The following is an 18,753-nucleotide window of genomic DNA, read 5'->3' as shown; positions in this document are numbered from 1 at the left end:
AACTCCTCTTCAATAAAGAGACTTGTACATGTCAGTGTGGAAAAAGTATAACTGATATGCCCACTGGATAAATTTCTAGATACGGTATTGCTGGGTCAAAGTTTTTCTTTTTTTTGTTTAACATTTTTAAGCTTTTTAATACACCACTGCTAAAGTACATTCTCCAAGAAGCTTAATGCAAATTATACCCCTATTTGTAATACTAAAAAAATCTGTATTTACTTATCCTTCCAAACTCCAGGTAATTAATTTGAGTTTTGTCCATTGAAGGAAAAAGTAGAAAATCATTATTTCGCTTTAGTTTGACTGCTAACAAGGTAAACATTTATTTGTGTATTTCTTCACATTTCTTTCTGTGAACTGCACTTACTACAGTCCTTGAAATGTAATAAAATAGTTTTTGAATAAATTGTCTATTTGTATCTTTTGCTCATTTTTATCTTGAGGTGTTCTTTTCCTTATTGACATGAATATGACTCTTACAAGGCTTAAAGTGTATAAACTGCCTAAACAACACCTATTATAACAGGCCTTCTGCCTTCCCTATCCTTTCCTTTGTATACAATCTCATTTAATTTCACAAAAATCTTCAGTCGTGGGTAACATTATTCCTATTTTATAGATGAAGACATTAAGAGTCAGAGATAAGGCTGTCTGAAGTTTCACAATTGGAAAAATCTACTTTGGAGAACAAAAACAAACCAGGCTAATGGGTTAGTTACACTATCAGGATTCTGTGCCTCCTGTGAAAAGGCAGAAAACTTTTCAACAGGCAGATAATCTATAAAATAGAGTCGGATCATATTTCTAACAAACATAGTGTAAAATCTACAAGTAACGATCTAAAAGACCTCAGAATTTTCTTTACAAGTGAAAGGGGATGCTTTATAATCCTGATATATAAGTAATGTAGACAATAAGTTTTCTAGAATTAAAATTTGCCATTGGCAGGGGTGAACCCAGGTTTTACAGGCCCAAAAGCTTAACATTTTCAGGGAAAAATGAAGAAGAAAGGAGGAGGAGGGGAAACAGGAAGTGGCAGCAATGAATGTAACTGAAACAGAGGGAACAATGGGAAAAGTGGGAGGAAACGAAGCCTAGAGAGGCAGTCATGCTAAAGATCATGTCAGGCCTTGTAGGCACAGTAAGAACTTTGGGCTGTGTTCTGAGAAACACTGGAAATCACTAAAGAGCTCTGAGTAGAGGAAGGACATGATTTTTGTTTTAAAGAGTCACTATGACTACATGTAGAGAAGGGGAGAAGGGTACATGAAGGCAGACCAGAATGACACTATACAAAGTGCATTTGACTATTGTGAAAGTAGTGGAGGTGATGTGAAATAGTAAGATATTAGAGGTATTTTGAAGGTAGAGTCTTGATCAGATTCCTACCTTCTTTTCCAGCGACCCATGCAGTACTTGAGTCAATCAAAGCTACTGGCTCAACATACCAGGTTCTTCACTTACTTGCATTCGCATATACTCTTTACCATAGGCTGGATATTGCCTCTCTAAACTAGGATCATGAATTAGCAAAAATATCTTTTCTTCTGTAAAGTATTCCTTTTTTCTGTATTTCAATAGCACTTTGTACTATTTCTACTATAATATTTATTACATCTGATACTAATAATTTTTAAAACTCCGGCCTCCACTAGCAGATTATGCACTTCTCTAGGGATTAATTCATTTTAGCAACTATAGAAATTATATATAGAGATATAATCTTAGTAATTAGAGATATATAATACAATATAAAAAAGCATGAACAATGGTAAAATTTGCTCACATGCCTGGGGAAATGTCTTTTGAATTGTAAGTAAATAGCCCCCTTTCTTCAGAATGGAGGGGAAACTCTTCAAAAGCTCCCTCCACACCCCTAGGTCTGAAAAGGAATTTGTGCCTTTCATGAGTAAGCATTTTCAGTTTTATGCCATTTTAGGAAGCCACCATTGATTATAAGTCCAGTCACTGAATTCAAGGCACATTTGTCATTCTAAGTTTTTGTAAAGGCATAAATGATTGCCATCTAGGTACCTGATAAACCTATTTCTTAAATATATCCATAGAAACACTGTATGATATACTTCAGATCACTGATCTGAAAATTACTTTTTTATAATATGAAAAACAGATTATAACTTACCAAATCAGTTTCTTTTTTTCTTCTTTTCTTTCTTTCTGTTTTTGGCACCTGGCATGGGGGGGGGGGAGAAATACAGAAACTACGATAACAAAGACTAACATACTTTCTACTTCTTTGCAAATGTTGAGATATTTGCTCAAAAGGTAATAAAATAAGCAGTGCTTTATTTTTCAAGGGGAACTGTGCAGTGCTAATAAGCAAATGTGAGAAAAATTTTAAGTTTGGTAAAATATAGTGCTAATAAAAGCAACAAATGAAAGGATATTTCAAAGATTATTCTCTCTTTATACTTCAGTTCTTTCCAGAAGCCATGCCATATTAATTAAAATGATTATTTTATTTTAATCATTAGTCAAATGATTGTTCATTTTAAAGATTTTACTTTCCATATTTGGCTCTAGAAAACCATCAGAGTTAAATATAAAAAGGTATCATTCGGGACAAGAAAAGCTGTTTTACATGTGACACTTCCTGATAACTATAGTATAAAACAATCCAAACCTGACCTTTTAAACCTATAGACAAAGGCAGTATGAGACTAATAAGAATCTTCTTCTACATAAAATAAAAACTTTAACCTAGATCTAGAATAGAAGAACTTTCAAGGACTTGTTTATATCTGACTACTTCGAAAATGATCTAAGGTGATTTGCAAATCTAAATAAAATATATATAAACTAGAATAACTAAAAATAAAATGGAACATAATCAATACAAAGGATGGGATTGATGGTATTCCTGATGTGAACGGGTACCTAATTATTTCATTTGGGGTACTGAAAAGAAACACATTGATAACTTTGTCTAAGTCTGCTATCTGTTCTCTAATATAGATTTTGTAATAGTTATTCAATAGGGCTGAAGTGAGAATTAAATAAAATGTCCAGCACCTCATACAATTCTCAGGGCATAACAGGCATTCAAAAATAAATATTATTATTACTATTACGTGGATTTCCTGAAACATGTATCTTAAAACACATTTTCCTGTGAAAACACATTTTCAAGAGGAAATGTAATTTATGGCTCCTTATATAAAGGCCACTAGAAGGAAATTCAAGACCCCTGTTAAAGCTGAGAGTATAATTTTGAGGGCACAACATTATATTTTAACTCAGTGAAGACTATATTTACTACAGAGGGTTTAGAAAATACAGTCTGATGAACTTATAAGACAGAATGGAGTTTGGAGGATCTAAAGAAGTACTAAGTTGACATGTTCTCTGTAATGTTTTTCTCAAATACCAGATGTCTCCAACAGACTCTTAAAAACAATTCACAACTGATTCCTTTTAGAAATCAAGATACATCACATTTACCTTTGTGGCTGTGCAATCTGAAGTCTTGAATTCATTCATATATTCATCTAAAAACACTTTAAAAGTGTTGACCCAAACCCTCACTGGAGATTCTCCCCAGTCGCGCTGCTCAAGCCTCATGGTCTTTTCCAGAATCTGTTCAAATAGCGCGTAGAGGTCTTTATACCGTATGCTTTCTGCATCATCCATCTGGTAAGTAATGCGAAAAAAAGTAAGGTTTTACGAAGGAATTCTTTAAATATAGAAGATGGATTAAACTTGTATTGAGTTGTACTTAGAATAAAAATTAGCATCCTGCTCATGCCTATAATCCCAGCACTTTGGGAGGCTAAGGTGGGAGGATTGCTTGAGGTCAGGAGTTTCAGACCAGCCTGAACAAGAGCGAGATCCCATCTCTGTAAAAAATACAAAAATTAGCCAAGCATGGTGGTGTGTGCCTGTAGTCCCAGCTACTCAGGAGGCTGAGGCAGGAGGATCACTTAAGCTCAAGAGCTTTCAGTTGCAGTGAGCTATGACAACACCACTGCACTCTAGCCTGGGCAACAGTGTGAGACCCTGCCTCCAAAAAAAAAAAGATTAGGATTCTGATAAAGCTTCTAATGAGTATGCTGATGAGGTCCGTGGTATTTATAAACTCCCACTCTAATATGAAATGGATGCAAAATAAAACCTGCTAAATTTTAGTAAAAGACCTAACAGTTTAAACAATGTAATGATTTGAGGAACTCCTGGGAATTTCTCCCTTAAGTCTGGCTTTTTAATTTTATGTAGCTATAAAGATTATTTGGAATCCTCTTAATTACTTACCTCTCCAGAAATGAACCTTATTTAGATAGTTCTACTCTAAAACTGAAAGAATGAATATGTGGATCTTTGCCTAATGATATATTAGGTAACCTTCTTTATTTTAATTTATTAGAGTGACATGCCTAGAGTAACATCATGTTACTTGCAAAGGAATCTAAATAGAATTCCTTTTATTTAAATGAGATCTGGAATCTTTATAAGAAAGAAAACTAGAGCTCTTAGGTGATCAAAAAGTATTACATATATTTAGAATTTATTTTTCTTTTACCTCTTCAAATTCAGATGTTGGACTTTTTTGATCCAGGGTTAGAAAACTACTATTACGCTCTGCTTCTTTTTCTTTCTTTCTTTTTTTTGAACAGAGTCTTGCTCTCTCAACCCAGGTAGAGTGCAGTGGCGTCATCATAGCTCACTGCAAAGTCAAACTCCTGAGCTCAAGCAATCTTCCTGCCTCAGCCTCCAAGTAGCTGGGACTACAGGCACGAGCCACCACACCACCCAGCTAAGTTTTTGTATTTTTGGTAGAGATGGGGTCTCGCTCTTGCTCAGGCTGGTCTTGAATTCCTGACCTCAAATGATCCTCCCGTCTGGGCCTCCCCGAGTGTTAGGATTACAGGCATAAGCCACTGTGCCTGGGCAAGCTTTGCTTCTTAATCTTGACTCTTCCTATGTGATTCAAAGTATACTGGAGCATTCAATAGCCCCAATTCCCTGATCTAGGAAATACAGGTAATGAAGTAGTAAAAGAGATGAGAGTGTGAAGTGGCTGGGCAGAATTAGAAAAATGGGTACAACTTTGTCCCTCCTCATAACTAGTAATTTCTCATAAACTGATTACTTCTTTATCATAGTCTTGAAATTCCTGCTCTCTCAGACTGTATGGTTTATGTTTTTAAATAGCAAAACACATAAAATATATATATATAAAACATATGCTGAGAAAAATACAAAAGTATAGCATATGTGAAAGTTTTTCTCTTTTCATAGCAAATTAGAGCTTAAACAAAGGTAAACCAATAAAATATGAATTATTTTATGGAATAAATATGGCAATTTATAAGTATTAATAATGATTCTACAGACCAAAGCATTACTTATTATATACTTTAGTACCAAAAATAAATTTTCGAAAACATGACCAATATCATGTGAAAGTACTGTATAAGGTAAATTTGAAAGTGATATAAACTGACATGCAGAAATCAGTGACCATAAACTGCCCTAATTCTGCTGAAAGAAATCATATAATACATTCCATATACAGGAGAATTAGAAATTATAGCTTGGCCACAGAGCTAAAAGGATTATGAGAAGTCGAAATACCAAAGAGTCAATGAGTAAAATAGAATCATACCCAGGATATCTGAAATCAATATCTTAAGAAGATGAAAAAATAGCTCAGCATGATGGCCCACACCTGTAATCCCAGCACTCTGGGAGGCCAAGGCTCAAGGATCACTTGAGGTCAGTAGTTCAAGGCGGGCCTGAGCAACATAGTGAGACCCTGCCTCTACAAAAAATTTAAAAATTAGCTGGGTGTGGTGGTATACCCAGCTACTTGGGAGGCTGAGGCAGGAGGATCACTTGAGCCCAGGAGTTTGAGGTTGTCATGAGCTATCATGATGCTGCTGCACTCTAGCCCAGGCAACAGAATAAGATCTTGTCTCAGAAAAAAGAAAAAGAAAAAAAGAGGGCCGGGAGTGGTGGCTCATGCCTGTAATCCTAGCACTCTGGGAGGCCGAGGCAGGAGGATCGTTCAAGGTCAGGAGTTCAAGACCAGCCTGAGCAAGAGCGAGACCCCTTCTTTACTAAAAATAGAAAGAAATTATCTGGACAACTAAAAATATATAGAAAAAATTAGCCGGGCATGGTGGTACATGCCTGTAGTCCCAGCTACTCAGGAGGCTGAGGGAGAAGGATTGCTTGAGCCCAGGAGTTAGAGGTTGCTGTGAGCTAGGCTGACGCCACGGCACTCTAGCCCAGGTAACAGAGCAAGACTTTGTCTCAAAAAAAAAAAAAAAAAAAACAACAACCCCGTAAGAGGGGGAAAAGCTGTTCTAGTAAATTCAAGAAACCTATTAATCTGAGGTCATTCAGTATGTTTTTCCTTACTTATCCCTAAAATAAAAACAAGGAACTGGAAAAGTCCCTAGGTGAACATGGCCTCTGTCTTATCTTCCAATTTTCATGTGTTGAACTACTGAATACGTCCTAACAAAGTCCAACTTACCGCCAATGCAGATGAATAAGAGCTGAAGATATTCTGCCGAAATTCTTTCAGGGCTTTTTTAAATACAACATCCACTAGTGTATCTTTCTTGCTGTCTTCATTATCTAAGTCATTCATCTGGGGACCACAAAAAGAGTTTTTGTAAATAATCAACTAATTGAAGAGAGGTGAATGCAACATTGGACATGTACTGTCTCCTAAAAAATGACTGTCCTGAAAGTGTTAAGCTACTGGCTATTATGGGACCCAGGTAAAAGCATGACTAGAAAGTCAAACTATTATTACTACTAGATGACTTCTAAGGTCCGTTCTAACATTGTATAATTCTATAGTTCTGTTACCAGAAAAACTCCAGTGTGTAATAACAAGCCTCACCACATATGAAATGTAATGTAACAATTATAGTAAAATAAAAGTCAATTAAATTCTGTCTACCAGTTTGACTAATGCATATCCTATTATTTGCCCCTTTCTGGTAAAGAGCAGACCATAAAACTTAGTGAAACATACGTAACCTTGATCTTTAGAGGGCATATCCTGATATTTACAACCATTCCATAGCCAAAGCTGTTCTGAGGCCTAACTCAGCAAACAAAGAATACCTTTTTCAGAAGAAATTCATCCATGCTTTTCAAATCACTGGCACTTGCTATGATCTGGACAGAGTCATTTTGCCAATGCACAGAATCCAAAGCCACATTGCTGATCTTCACATTTCGCTTGCGTTTAGCCTTTGGAGAAGGCTCTTTGTTCTCTTTGAACTCCTTTTGGCAACTCCCAGGCAGTTCTGGGCTCAAAGGAGGTGTTGGATGATACTGAGCTAATTCTACAATTCAAGACAGAGTACCAAAAAAAGATATATTTAGTCGAAATACTGATAATATTCACATCCTTCTTTTTAAGTTCCTTTATTAAGTCACTGAAGGAAACATATGCAAACACGTGAAAAGCAAAATAACATTAATGCTTGCAGTCAGGCAGATAGTCAATAAATCCAGATTGTACATCTGTACAGAAAATGTATTTAAGAATGAGCACTTTTCAAAGGGAAATGCTATCTAGGTCTGATATTCAAAGCCTGGATGGAAATGCCTTGTAGAATATCAACCGAGATCCCAGAGATCTCAATCCCAAAGAAAAGAAAGGACAGTATGCAACCACATTAGCATATTAAATGCTGAGTATTAACCCAGTCTCAGCTTTGCACATGTTTGAAAGAACATTCAGCCATATACAAGTTCAACAAACTAGTGGAGTTTGATAATTATTATTATTATTTCTTTACTATGGTCTAAAGTCATGAATGCTTCAGTGATAATGTCTGATGATAGCCTGGCAACCTGTTAGGGAGCCAAGTAACTCAATTGGCTTACTTCTGCTTGGGTATCTTTAGTATTTAGGATTTTCTTATAAATTCCCCAAATAATTGCCTGAATTTCTCACAGAATTCGTGGAATGAACTGGCTTTGCGTATATAACATTGAGAAGCACAACGATTTTTCTCTGCAACTGTTTACACCAGATAAATTAGATTCCACTACAATTTAGAACTGCACTGGATTTGCCAAAGCCCTATGTGAAGCTTGATGAGAATGTTGGCCTCTTCTATTTTCGCATGTGCTGTTTCTCCAGTATGTATGCTCCTTGCCCTCTTACATTCTAATTCTACCTAAAACCTAACTCTAACAATAAAGGGAAAAAGTAGCCCCCTACGTGTTAAATGCCACCTCAGGCAAGAATTGAGATAAACCCAATCTCAGCTATGACACCAGAATAAAGAATATAAAATTATGGGACACAAGTATATTTAAACTGATATCAACCAATTTTAATTTCATTATCAATCTTAGATATGTAAGCATCTATTTAGCAAAGTCAGTATCTTTGTCATAATAAAAGAAATGATTACTGAAGAAATTATCTATAATCCCATTTTAACATTACAAACAAGGGCTACCTTAATAAATTTTTACTCAAATATAAATGAAAAGCTTATTATCCTAACTTTTATACATGGCTCCTTATGAAGCAAACACAATAAAGTCTGCTTTAATATGAATTTTCAACTAATGAGATTTACACTTCTTTCTTGGGAATTAGCAGCAAAGAATGAAGTAGTGGAAAATGAAAAAATTAGAAAGATCAGTGTCAAACAGACAAGATAAAAGAAATTGGTCACCTTAGTAACATAATGGTAAGGAATTCCAAATTTTCTAAACTGAATGTGTAGTATTCACTTTATTTATTATTGGTTTTTATCCACATCAGTTTGTCACCTGATAGCAACAAAGCCAAAAGATACAAAAACAGGGATCTAACTACTTCTCCACCATTCTTTTCTCTGATACACAGAGCTGACAGGTGCCTCTGCTCCAGCCTATCCATTCCTATGTGAAGTTTGTTTATCTTTCCTCCTTGTCCTTGTATTTTATCCTAGATACGAAAAGTTTTTGCTTACTTACTGTAACTGGGTCTGCTCTATCCTTCCTTAAGAGATAATAGTTTTCTTCCTAGGGCCTCTTTCTATTTTAGTCAATGTTCGTATTTCGCCCACATTATCATATACCCACCTCTAATGTATATCCCTGTTGAAGATAGCTGGCATCTTTATATAGTAGCTGAAAACTCTCAGACATGCCTGAGAAAAGGGCTTGGAAAGAAGGCATAATCTTCTAATATTGGGATTACTGGAATTCTCAGAGAGTAAATAATTTTAGCATTTAGAAAGGTCAGTTTTCTCAATAGATAAACCAATTGTTGGATATTTTCAAATGTTATGATTCATGCCCAAAAAGTTAAAATAAGAGCTACATTATAAAGTGCCAGGCATCTGCTAGGTAGTGACATATAGTAGATATATAATATACAACACAGTGGTTAAGAATGTGGCCTCTGGAGCTAGACTGAGTGGATTCAAATCTCAGCTCTTCCAATTACTATATGTGTATAAATAAATAACTTCTCTGTGTCTGCGTTTTCTCATCTATGAATTGGGAATAATAACCATACCAACTTTAAAAAATTGTTGTGAGGATCAATTAAGTTAATACATATAACATGCCTACTAAAGTGCCTTGTATGTAGTAAGCATTCAAGTATTAGCTGCTGTTATTATTATCAATAATACCTATTTGTTAAGTGAATGAATAATGGATCCATTTTTTTTTATAATTTAGAAAACTAAGGCTAACCTAAAATTCATGAACATTCTTGAAGTGGTTGTTGTTTCACTGTTTTGTGACACATTTTCTTGAACTTCTATTATAGGTACAAAGTAACTTTACCATTATTTTTAGTTGAGGAAGAATGTAACAATCCTGGTCCTACCTCATTAGAATATCTAGCCAACAGGAATGCCATTATGAATACTACAGGAATAGCAAACTTTCAGCAAGAGTAAACAGAAATTATGATAAACAGAAATTAGGAAGACACACTCCACCCTTTGTCCATTTTTACCATCTGGAAAGTGATGAGCTGGAATCACATCTGAGCCTGCAAAGAGTGCTGAAACCTCTGACTGGGTGGCAGGTTTCACTCTCGTAGTCTTCTTCTCTCCTTGCTTCCCTTTGGCCCAGAATCTCATCTTAGCTCTCTGAGGTCTGTTTAAAAAAATAAAGGCAAAAATGAAAATCAGCATGTCCCAGTGATAATATTTATATATCACTTTAAGCTTTAGACACCTTTCATGTATATTAGCTCATTTAACCATCACATTTGAATTTAACCGTATTTAATCTTCAATTTTACATTTAAACTTCACTGGAAGGTAGACCAGTTACCTCATCTTGAATACAGAAATACTAAGACTAAGAAAAATTAAATAATTTCCTAAAGTAAAGCAGCTACAAAGCAGTGGAACTAGGATTCCAACTCAGGTTTTCTAATTCTCAAACTGGTATCTTTTCATTCTTAACCCCCATCCAGCTTGGACTTAGTATATACACAATTTAACAACAAAGAAAATACTTTTTAAAGAAATCACTAATAATCCTACTACTCTACAGAAAGTTTACTTTTTTTGTAATTTCATTCCAGTCTTTATCCACAATCATGCCAATTGTTCTGTCACTGTATTCATGATGCACATATAATTTTAAATCTTTTCACTCACAATTATATGATAAAAGCTTTAATGCCACTACTATTTTATATTCATGAGTTATCAACATCATTAATTAACAAAAGCCACTACTTACTTGAACTCTTATCTTTCTCTAGGCACAGGGTTAAGTGCTTATATAGGATTACCTTATGTAATTATAACAACTTTGCTTTTAACAAACTATTATAAAAATTATATAGGTAAAAAACTGGAGACTTAAACATCAGGTAACTTTCCCAAGGTTACACAGCCAATGAGTGACAAAGTTGAGAACCACACCTACTATACTATATTGCCTCTTCTTAGTGCTTATACACTCTTTCATCATATAAATCAAGGAAAGTACCTTCAGATAAAAACAGCTTGCATTTACTGACCATCTATTACATATTCTAATCCTGTACTAGGAGGCTTATTTGCACATTAATTTGTCCATTTGTATGTTCATTCACTCAATTAAAAAGAAGTATCTGAGCATCTACTAGGTGACAAACACTATGCCTCACATGTGATTTCCCAAATTTTCACAACTACCATGATTAATAGGTATTATTATCCTTACTTTATACATGAGCAAAATGAGTCTCAGAGGGCTAATGGAGATGGAAGTTAAAATCAGGTCTACCTGGTTTTGAAGCCCATACTCCTTTTTCCTTTTTTTTTTTTTTTTAAAAAAAAAGCTTGTTATTAAACATATACAGTCATATATTATAAAGAGATACTGTTCTCTAAGACATTACAAACAATAGCATCTTTCTGCCATTCTCATCCCCTTTTCTGCTCCATGGAGGCAATCCTTTTAAATGATTTAATTGATTCTTCTGATATTTAGCATGCTTATATTGCTATCATACTCATGACCACAGATAATGATGAAGCATGTTCTACCACTCCTGTATTATCCCTTCTACACATGTGTGCCCCCAGTAGAATTATAGTCTAGCTTTAGTTAGGTCAATATCCAGAATATACTTTTAGTAATATTCTATAAATTATTTTTATTATGTAAATAATACTCACAGTTGAGGCAGCACGTAGTTCCCTAAATAACCTACTTTATTCTAGAGGATTTTTTTTTTTTTCTGTAGAGACAGGGTCTTGCTCTGCTGCCCAGGCTGGAGTGCAGCGGGATGCTCATAGCTCACTACAGCCTCGAACTCCTGCCCTCAAGTGTTCCTCCTGCCTGAGCCTTCCAAAGTGCTGGGATTACAGGCATGAACCACCATGCCTGTGTGTGTTTTCTTTTTTAATTTGCTCATGAAAATTGTTTTATTTGTCATTTGCTCATTTTTCTACATACAATTCACCTCCAAGGATTTCCCCGTTTGTGTGTATCTCCTCTCAGTATGTCCAAACATATTAGATACTCTATAAGTTTCATATTCTTGAAGAAATCTCTCCCAGAGCCTCTTAAGATGCTCCCATCTGGAATAGTTTCCCTCATTGCTTGCTTCGCAGCTGACATCTGAAAAGCTACTTTCATTGTCATAATGGAGATTCCTTTTGTCTCTTTTGTTTTATAAAGACAGGTCTTTCAGTATGGGTTTGTTTTTATCCACTCTTTTTATGTTAGATACTCAGTGGGCCCTTCCAATCTGGAAATTCATATCCTTCAGTTCTGTAAAATTTGATTGAATTACTTTATTAATAATTTGCTCCTCTCTATTTTCTTGATTCTGTCTTTCCAGAGCTCCTATCATTGGGTCATTGGATCTCCTGAATTGATCCTCTAAAATCCCTCTCTCTTCATCTTTTTGCTCAACATTCTGAGGTATGTCCTAGACTTTTCTTCCAACTTTTCTGAGTTGCTCTTTTATGCTATCATATTTTTAATTTTCAAAAGTTCTTTCTATTATGAATGTTTCTCACGTACCCTGTTTGGTTTCACAGATACAATTATACTTATTATGCAGAAGGTCTGTTATATATATCTGCTTAAAATTAAAAGTAGCATTTTAAAAAAAGCAGCTTCCAGGCCCTAGTGTGCACTGGTAGGACTTCTAAACTATAGTCTTTCTTATAGGGTTATCTTGCTGGTTGATTTTGCAGGGAAAGCTCCTGATAGTAATATCTTCAGGTTTTTCCTTGAAGGCTGGACAGAAGTCTCTTTGAACCACTTGCTTACAGGATATGGGAAATGTAGGAGCTGAGCAAAGGAAAAAAGCTGGGGGACCTTGACATTCAGTATATAAGGAGTCATTAAATCTCCTTCTTCCAAATATGTACCCCAGCCCTCAACTATATGTGGTAAACTCCAAGTTCAGAGATCTTCTGTTTTATCCTTTCCAGAGAATAAACTTGTTTTCTGATAGGACTGGGGAGGGTTAGTCAGCTAGATATTTCTTTCTCAGCTTTACCGAGCTGGTTTAGGATTCAGCTTTCTCTTGTCTATGAAGACATTCAAAATTTAAAGTCTATTTACTTTTGAGATTCCACAATTTTATTGTAGCTGTCTCCATTTCTGATGGTTTTTTTTGGGGGGGTGGAGGATGTTGTAGGTTTTCTTTTTCATTTTAGCAATTTTAGGAGAGGAAGTGGAAATTAAACATATATATTTAAGCTGCTATCTCCAGGTATATGTTCTTCTACTATGTTATATCATGTTTCTCAATATTTGATTTCCAGCATAATCTGCTCTGGATTTTGGTTACCTTGGATTATGCCTCTATAGTTAGGAAGAAAGTTGTCTTCAATAGGGTTATGAACCAGAAAAATTTCAAAATGATATTAAAGTTTTTAGTGAGGGCCCAAATGCTTACATAGCATAATAAGAGACAAAAGTATTTATTTGAAAAATAAAAATTCCACAAGCTCTCTTAAAGAGAATAGAATTATTTCCTGAAAGTCCTTTCCAGTTCCATTTCTAAAACACTTAGCTCAGAATAAAATCCAAGTCTAAAGGTAGGACATATTTTCAATCTTATCTTGTCTAATCTTCTTTTACAACAAAAGACCACAAGCCATATAATAATTTAGAGGTTCCCCCCACCACCCCCCAAAATCATACTGCTAAGCATAGAGGGAGATAAAGCTTATTACACTGATGGGGGCCAGAATGTATCACCTCAAAATATGCCTGCCTGACATAAATATTTTTAAGCTAAAGGCAATTAAGAATAGATGCAAAAAATCTCTTCCCTCTCCTATTTGCCTAAAAGCAGGACATAAATTTGTGTTCTACCTCCCCTTTCTACCAGGAAGGATAGAAGTTACTCACTGGTGACAGCTGTAGACCTTTATCAGCTAGAGGACAACTTTACTCCATTAGTTCCCTCATAAATTTACCTTCTCACAGTTTTCCCACCTTTGGAAGCCTAAAACTGCTTTTCTTTGTCTTGTCGCTTCTCTAAAATTTATTGTTATTTGTTGAAGACAATATATAAGCCAGACTCCTAAACCATTGCTTTGAGTTACTTTTCTCCTGCATGATATACATTGCATGTGTTAATAAACTTGTTTTTCTCTTGTTAAATCTTATCTTTTGTTGTGGGAGTTTGTCCCAGCTATAAAATTACAAGAGTTGAGGAAATTATTTTTTTCTCCCTTTAATATATATATGAACTACTATGTGCCTATCAACAGTAGGTACTTAACTTTTCTTAAAAAATCAGAAAATGAATTTAATTTCAAAAGTGGTTTCTCTATGAATTATGGTTTTCAAAAAAGGCTCAGTATTTTACAGTCAATTATTAAATAAAATTATAATACCCATTAACTCTGTGTATACTTTATACCTTATATTCAAATCTGAAGCCTTCTGTCTCACTGCCAACTTCGTAATCTCTCCTTGAGACATAGTCTTATGAAGCTTTGCTTGTTCATCAACTGAAGAAAATCGCTGTGATGTCTGTAATAATTACATATGTGAAAAACTTTAAAAACAAGTAAACATATGATAGCTCTGTAATTAAAACAGGGTATAGAATTATTTGAGCTGTTAAAAAATACATAAAACATGTTCATATTATTCAGAGATTCACTGAAATAATAAAACCTACTGAAAACTCTATTAACTTCCTAATGTTATCTAAAATGAGGAGGACTTGGTCAATGAAAATGCTAAATAGGGCCCACCAGTTCATATTTTCTGACAATTTAACAAAGAATCTCAAGTGGAAAGGTAAGAAAAAGTCAAAACCATTTAAAGATACAGACAAAAGATGCAGGATCTGATAAATCTAGAACACTACCTTCTCTTATTTGTCCCAAAAGATGGTTATTATTTTTATGGCTTAACTTGCTATTACAGATTCTTCTTCTATTTAGTCAGTCAAGAATTTGAAAGAGCTAGAACACATGAAGATGAGAAAAACCAAAAGACCAAAGAATAAAGGACCATTATCACTAATGTTCTAAATTATAAACAACTTACAAAGCTATCAAACTGGGACCTGAATTTCAATTGTAATTTTTGTTCCATTTATTCACAATGTGCCCTTCTAAAGACAATCCCATTCTGGGGAGAGAATTTCTTGTTACCTATTCAAGTCATTTCCTACTATTTCATTTTTCTATAGGTATAATATCCTTTTTTTAGTTTTTTGGTCTGCCTGACTATAGCCTTATCAATAGAAAGAGAAAATATTCTGAGTTTTTAAAATTTAAAGAACAGATTTCTGCTTCTGGTAAAGATGGAGTAACAGGGATCTGGTTTATCCCCTTTCCTGAAGCAAATAAAAACTAGAGAAAATAATATAGAACAGCAGTTTTCAAGACAATGAAAAGATATCCTTGAGAGATGGGAAACAAAGGAAGTGTGTCCTATACCTGCCCCATCTTACTGCCTTGAGATAGTTTATAGGTTGTGATACATAGAGGGAGAACCCAGGTGAAATCTGGCAGACTCCCTGAGATGAACACATGAAGGTAAAAGTCCAAAGTGACCAAGATGACTAGAGACCAAAAGACAGAGCACTGGACAGGAGTGAGATGCACAAAGAATGAACTTGGGAGTTCTACAGAAGGTCCCCATTGAGTATTTAGCTTAAGCACAAAGCAACACTTCTGTGTGAAAAAACAACCCAAGATCAGGGAAAAGACCACTTGAAAGGATGAAAGGTAATAGTGCCCATCATTCACAAAAAGTCAGTAATAGGGCCAGGCATAGTGGCTCATGCCTGTAATCCCAGCACTCTGGGAGGATCTCTTGAGGTCAGGAGTTGGAGACCAGCCTGAAGAATGAGACTCAGTGTCTACAAAAAATAGAAAAATTAGCCAGGAATGGTGGCGTGCACCTATAGTCCCAGCCACTCGGGAGGCTGAGGCAGGAGGATTGCCTGAGCCCAGGAGTTTGAAGTTGCAGTTGGCTATAATGATACCACTCAACTCTATCCAGGGCAACAGAGCGAGACTCTGTCCCAAAAAAAAAAAAAAAAAGGTCAGTAATAGCACGTGTGCCCTAGAGCCAGAGCATATAACTTTATAATTCCCGGGGTATTGAGCAAAGTACATAGAAGATCTTGCCTCAATTGTCAAGAATAATTAGCCCTAGACTTGAGTACTTTTTGAGCCTGACAAACCTGAGGAAGACCTGAAAAGATCAAACTACTTCCAGAACAAAGCCCTGGAACAGTATTGGAAAGTAATAGTCTAAAAAATATTAATTCAACATAAAAATATCCACAAAAACTGCACTAAACAAGGCAAAATTCACAGTGTCAGGCATCCAATAGAAAATATAACTGGGCATGCAAAGAAGGAGGAATATATAACCCATAATGAGAAGAAAAATCAATCCATTTATATTGACTCAAAACTGACACAAATGTTATTGAATCAGAAGGACATTAAAATAGTAATTATAACTGTATTCCATATGTTCAAAAAGGGAGAGAACTGGAAGATATTAAAAAGACTCAAATCAAACTTCTAGAAATGAAAATATCAATGTCTGAAATGAAAAATATACTAGATAGGACTAACAGCAGATTAGATATTGCAAAATAAAAGGTTAGTAAACATAAAGAAATCTTCAAGCCAGAAGAGGCATGTGGAATTCTTCCTATGCTAGAAATCTCTGACTTTCTCTTCTGACCAGCCGAGAAATGCTTTCATGAGGTCATAGAACCTTAATTACATCTGCAAAATCCCTCTACAACAGAACTTAGATTAGTGTCTGCTTAAATAACTGGGAGAGGGTATGTTTTCAGTAGGAATGGGAATCTTGTGAGGCCACCTTAGAATTCTTCCTACCACAGAACACATATTATATAATTACATTTATAAGAAGTTCTAGAAGAGTGGTTGCTTCTGAGGGTGGAGTTGAAAGGGGAAGGTTGAGTAGAAACATGAGAAGAATTTTGAGGTTATAGCAATCTTGACAGGAGTGTAAGTTATGTGGTTGTATACATATGTCAAAAATGGTCAAACTGTACACTGAAGATCTGTGCATTTCACTGTGTGCATTATATACCTCAATAATAATAATAATAATAAATCTAGGATCAGGCCAATAATATGTGATCCCTATGATCAATCTAAACCTCACAAAGAGAGATAAGGCCCCTAATGTGATGCAACAGGACATACTACCATCTATAAGGCATTTTCCTCAAAAAATTAAACCCAAATGTGATCAAAACTCCTAATCTATATGGATATTTATACCCTGTATTTCCTGTAAACTGGTATAATGTCACTTAAAATAATAAGACAGGGTTACAATCAATAAAATCCAAAAATGTGGGAAACTTAATAGAAAAAATGACCCTATTTCCTCAACAAATAGATTGCTTGATGGAAAAAGAAAAAAGAAGGAAGGGAAATTTATAGATTAAGAGTGTCGGCGGGGCGTGGTGGCTCACGCCTGTAATCCTAGCACTCTGGGAGGCTCATTTGAGCTCAGGAGTTCGAGACCAGCCTTAGCAAGAGCGAGACCCCGTCTCTACTAAAAATAGAGAAAGAAATTAGCCAAACAACTAAAAATATATAGAAAAAATTAGCCGGGCATGGTGGTGCATGCCTGTAGTCTCAGCTATTAGGGAGGCTGAGGCAGGAGGATCGCTTGAGCTCAGGAGTTTGAGGTTGCTGTGAGCTAGGCTGATGCCACGGCACTCTAGCCCAGGCAACAGAGTGAGACTCTGTCTCAAAAAAAAAAAAAGAGTGTCTTAAAAATGACTTCTAGGAAGCTAAAACTAATGCACACTGCCTAAACACAAATAAATATAGTGACATATTCTCAAAAAATAATACAAAGCCATCCTGGCTAAGCATGATAGGGAAAGGAGAAAAAAAAAAGGAACAAAAATAAAACTACATAAAACTTACACTTGTAACATAACTAGAAAGAAGAAAGCACCCCAACTTCAAATTACCTGTAGACAGAAAAATAATCCCAGCAAACTCTCTCTCACAGTCCCTCTGCATGCTTTTGCACAGAACAAGTGCTATCTAAGAAAAATTGTGGAAAAGAGAAAAGAGTAAAACTAGCAATGGGCTTAGGATTGATATAAGGTCATTGCCACAAAAAGAAGATCCACCCTAATTGTAAAAATACAAAAGGTTACTGTAGATTAGAGAACTGACCTCAGGGAAATGACTTAAAAATGCATATGATTCAAGGTGACATTTTTTAAAGCTAAAGCTTCTGGGGGAAAGAAGTAAAAAGGAAGGGAGAGGTGCCCTTTGGAGATCAGGTAGTCAAGAGAAAAAGAAGCAGAAGGCAGAAATTTAGAACACAGCAAGGCAAAAGAGAAGCAAAAAAATTGGAGGACATACAATATTGCTTCCACCACCACTAAAACAAAACCAGGCCACTCATTAAAGAAACTGTACTTTGCTGCACTGATAAAAGAGGAAGTTCTTGAACTTACTATCTTACACAAAATGAATAAATTAAAATATACAAAAACTATAAAAAGCTACAATAATAAAACAAAGCAAATGAGTATCAAATGAGAACCAAAATGAGAATCAAAACAACTCAATTGATTAACCCCACCCCCTCACCAAAGAAAATAGTAACTCTCAAATGAATTAAATATCCTCACATATGAGACAAATCTCCTGAATGAGAAATTCAAAAATAAAAACTAGAAACAGATTTAAAAGACAGAAAGAAATGAAAAGAGATTGGCTGAACTCAAGAAAAAAAGAAAAAGATAATATTAACTCTAAAATGAAGACAAATGTCACTGGGCCCCATGAG

The 18,753-nt window shown here is 35.2% G+C and overlaps 1 protein-coding gene across 2 annotated transcripts in view; it reads right to left on the bottom strand.

Annotated features, from left to right (window-relative positions):
* MYO9A (myosin IXA) overlaps positions 1 to 18,753 on the bottom strand; it is a 247,613-nt gene that overhangs the window by 36,872 nt on the left and 191,988 nt on the right. For both annotated transcript variants that reach the window (XM_012640651.1, XM_012640652.1), the window contains exons 27-32: positions 14,342 to 14,454; positions 9,962 to 10,104; positions 7,105 to 7,328; positions 6,503 to 6,619; positions 3,466 to 3,654; positions 2,147 to 2,194 (exon numbers count right to left, since the gene is read on the bottom strand). In XM_012640651.1, coding sequence (XP_012496105.1) covers positions 2,147 to 2,194; positions 3,466 to 3,654; positions 6,503 to 6,619; positions 7,105 to 7,328; positions 9,962 to 10,104; positions 14,342 to 14,454 — 834 coding nt within the window. The remainder of the gene's footprint in view (positions 1 to 2,146; positions 2,195 to 3,465; positions 3,655 to 6,502; positions 6,620 to 7,104; positions 7,329 to 9,961; positions 10,105 to 14,341; positions 14,455 to 18,753) is intronic.

This window comes from Propithecus coquereli, unplaced genomic scaffold (genome assembly GCF_000956105.1).
Source record: "Propithecus coquereli isolate 6110/MARCELLA unplaced genomic scaffold, Pcoq_1.0 Scaffold155, whole genome shotgun sequence".
Taxonomy (NCBI): Eukaryota; Metazoa; Chordata; class Mammalia; order Primates; family Indriidae; genus Propithecus; species Propithecus coquereli.
The sequence above is the reverse complement of the archived record's forward strand: the minus strand, read 5'-3'. Positions and strand labels throughout refer to the sequence as shown.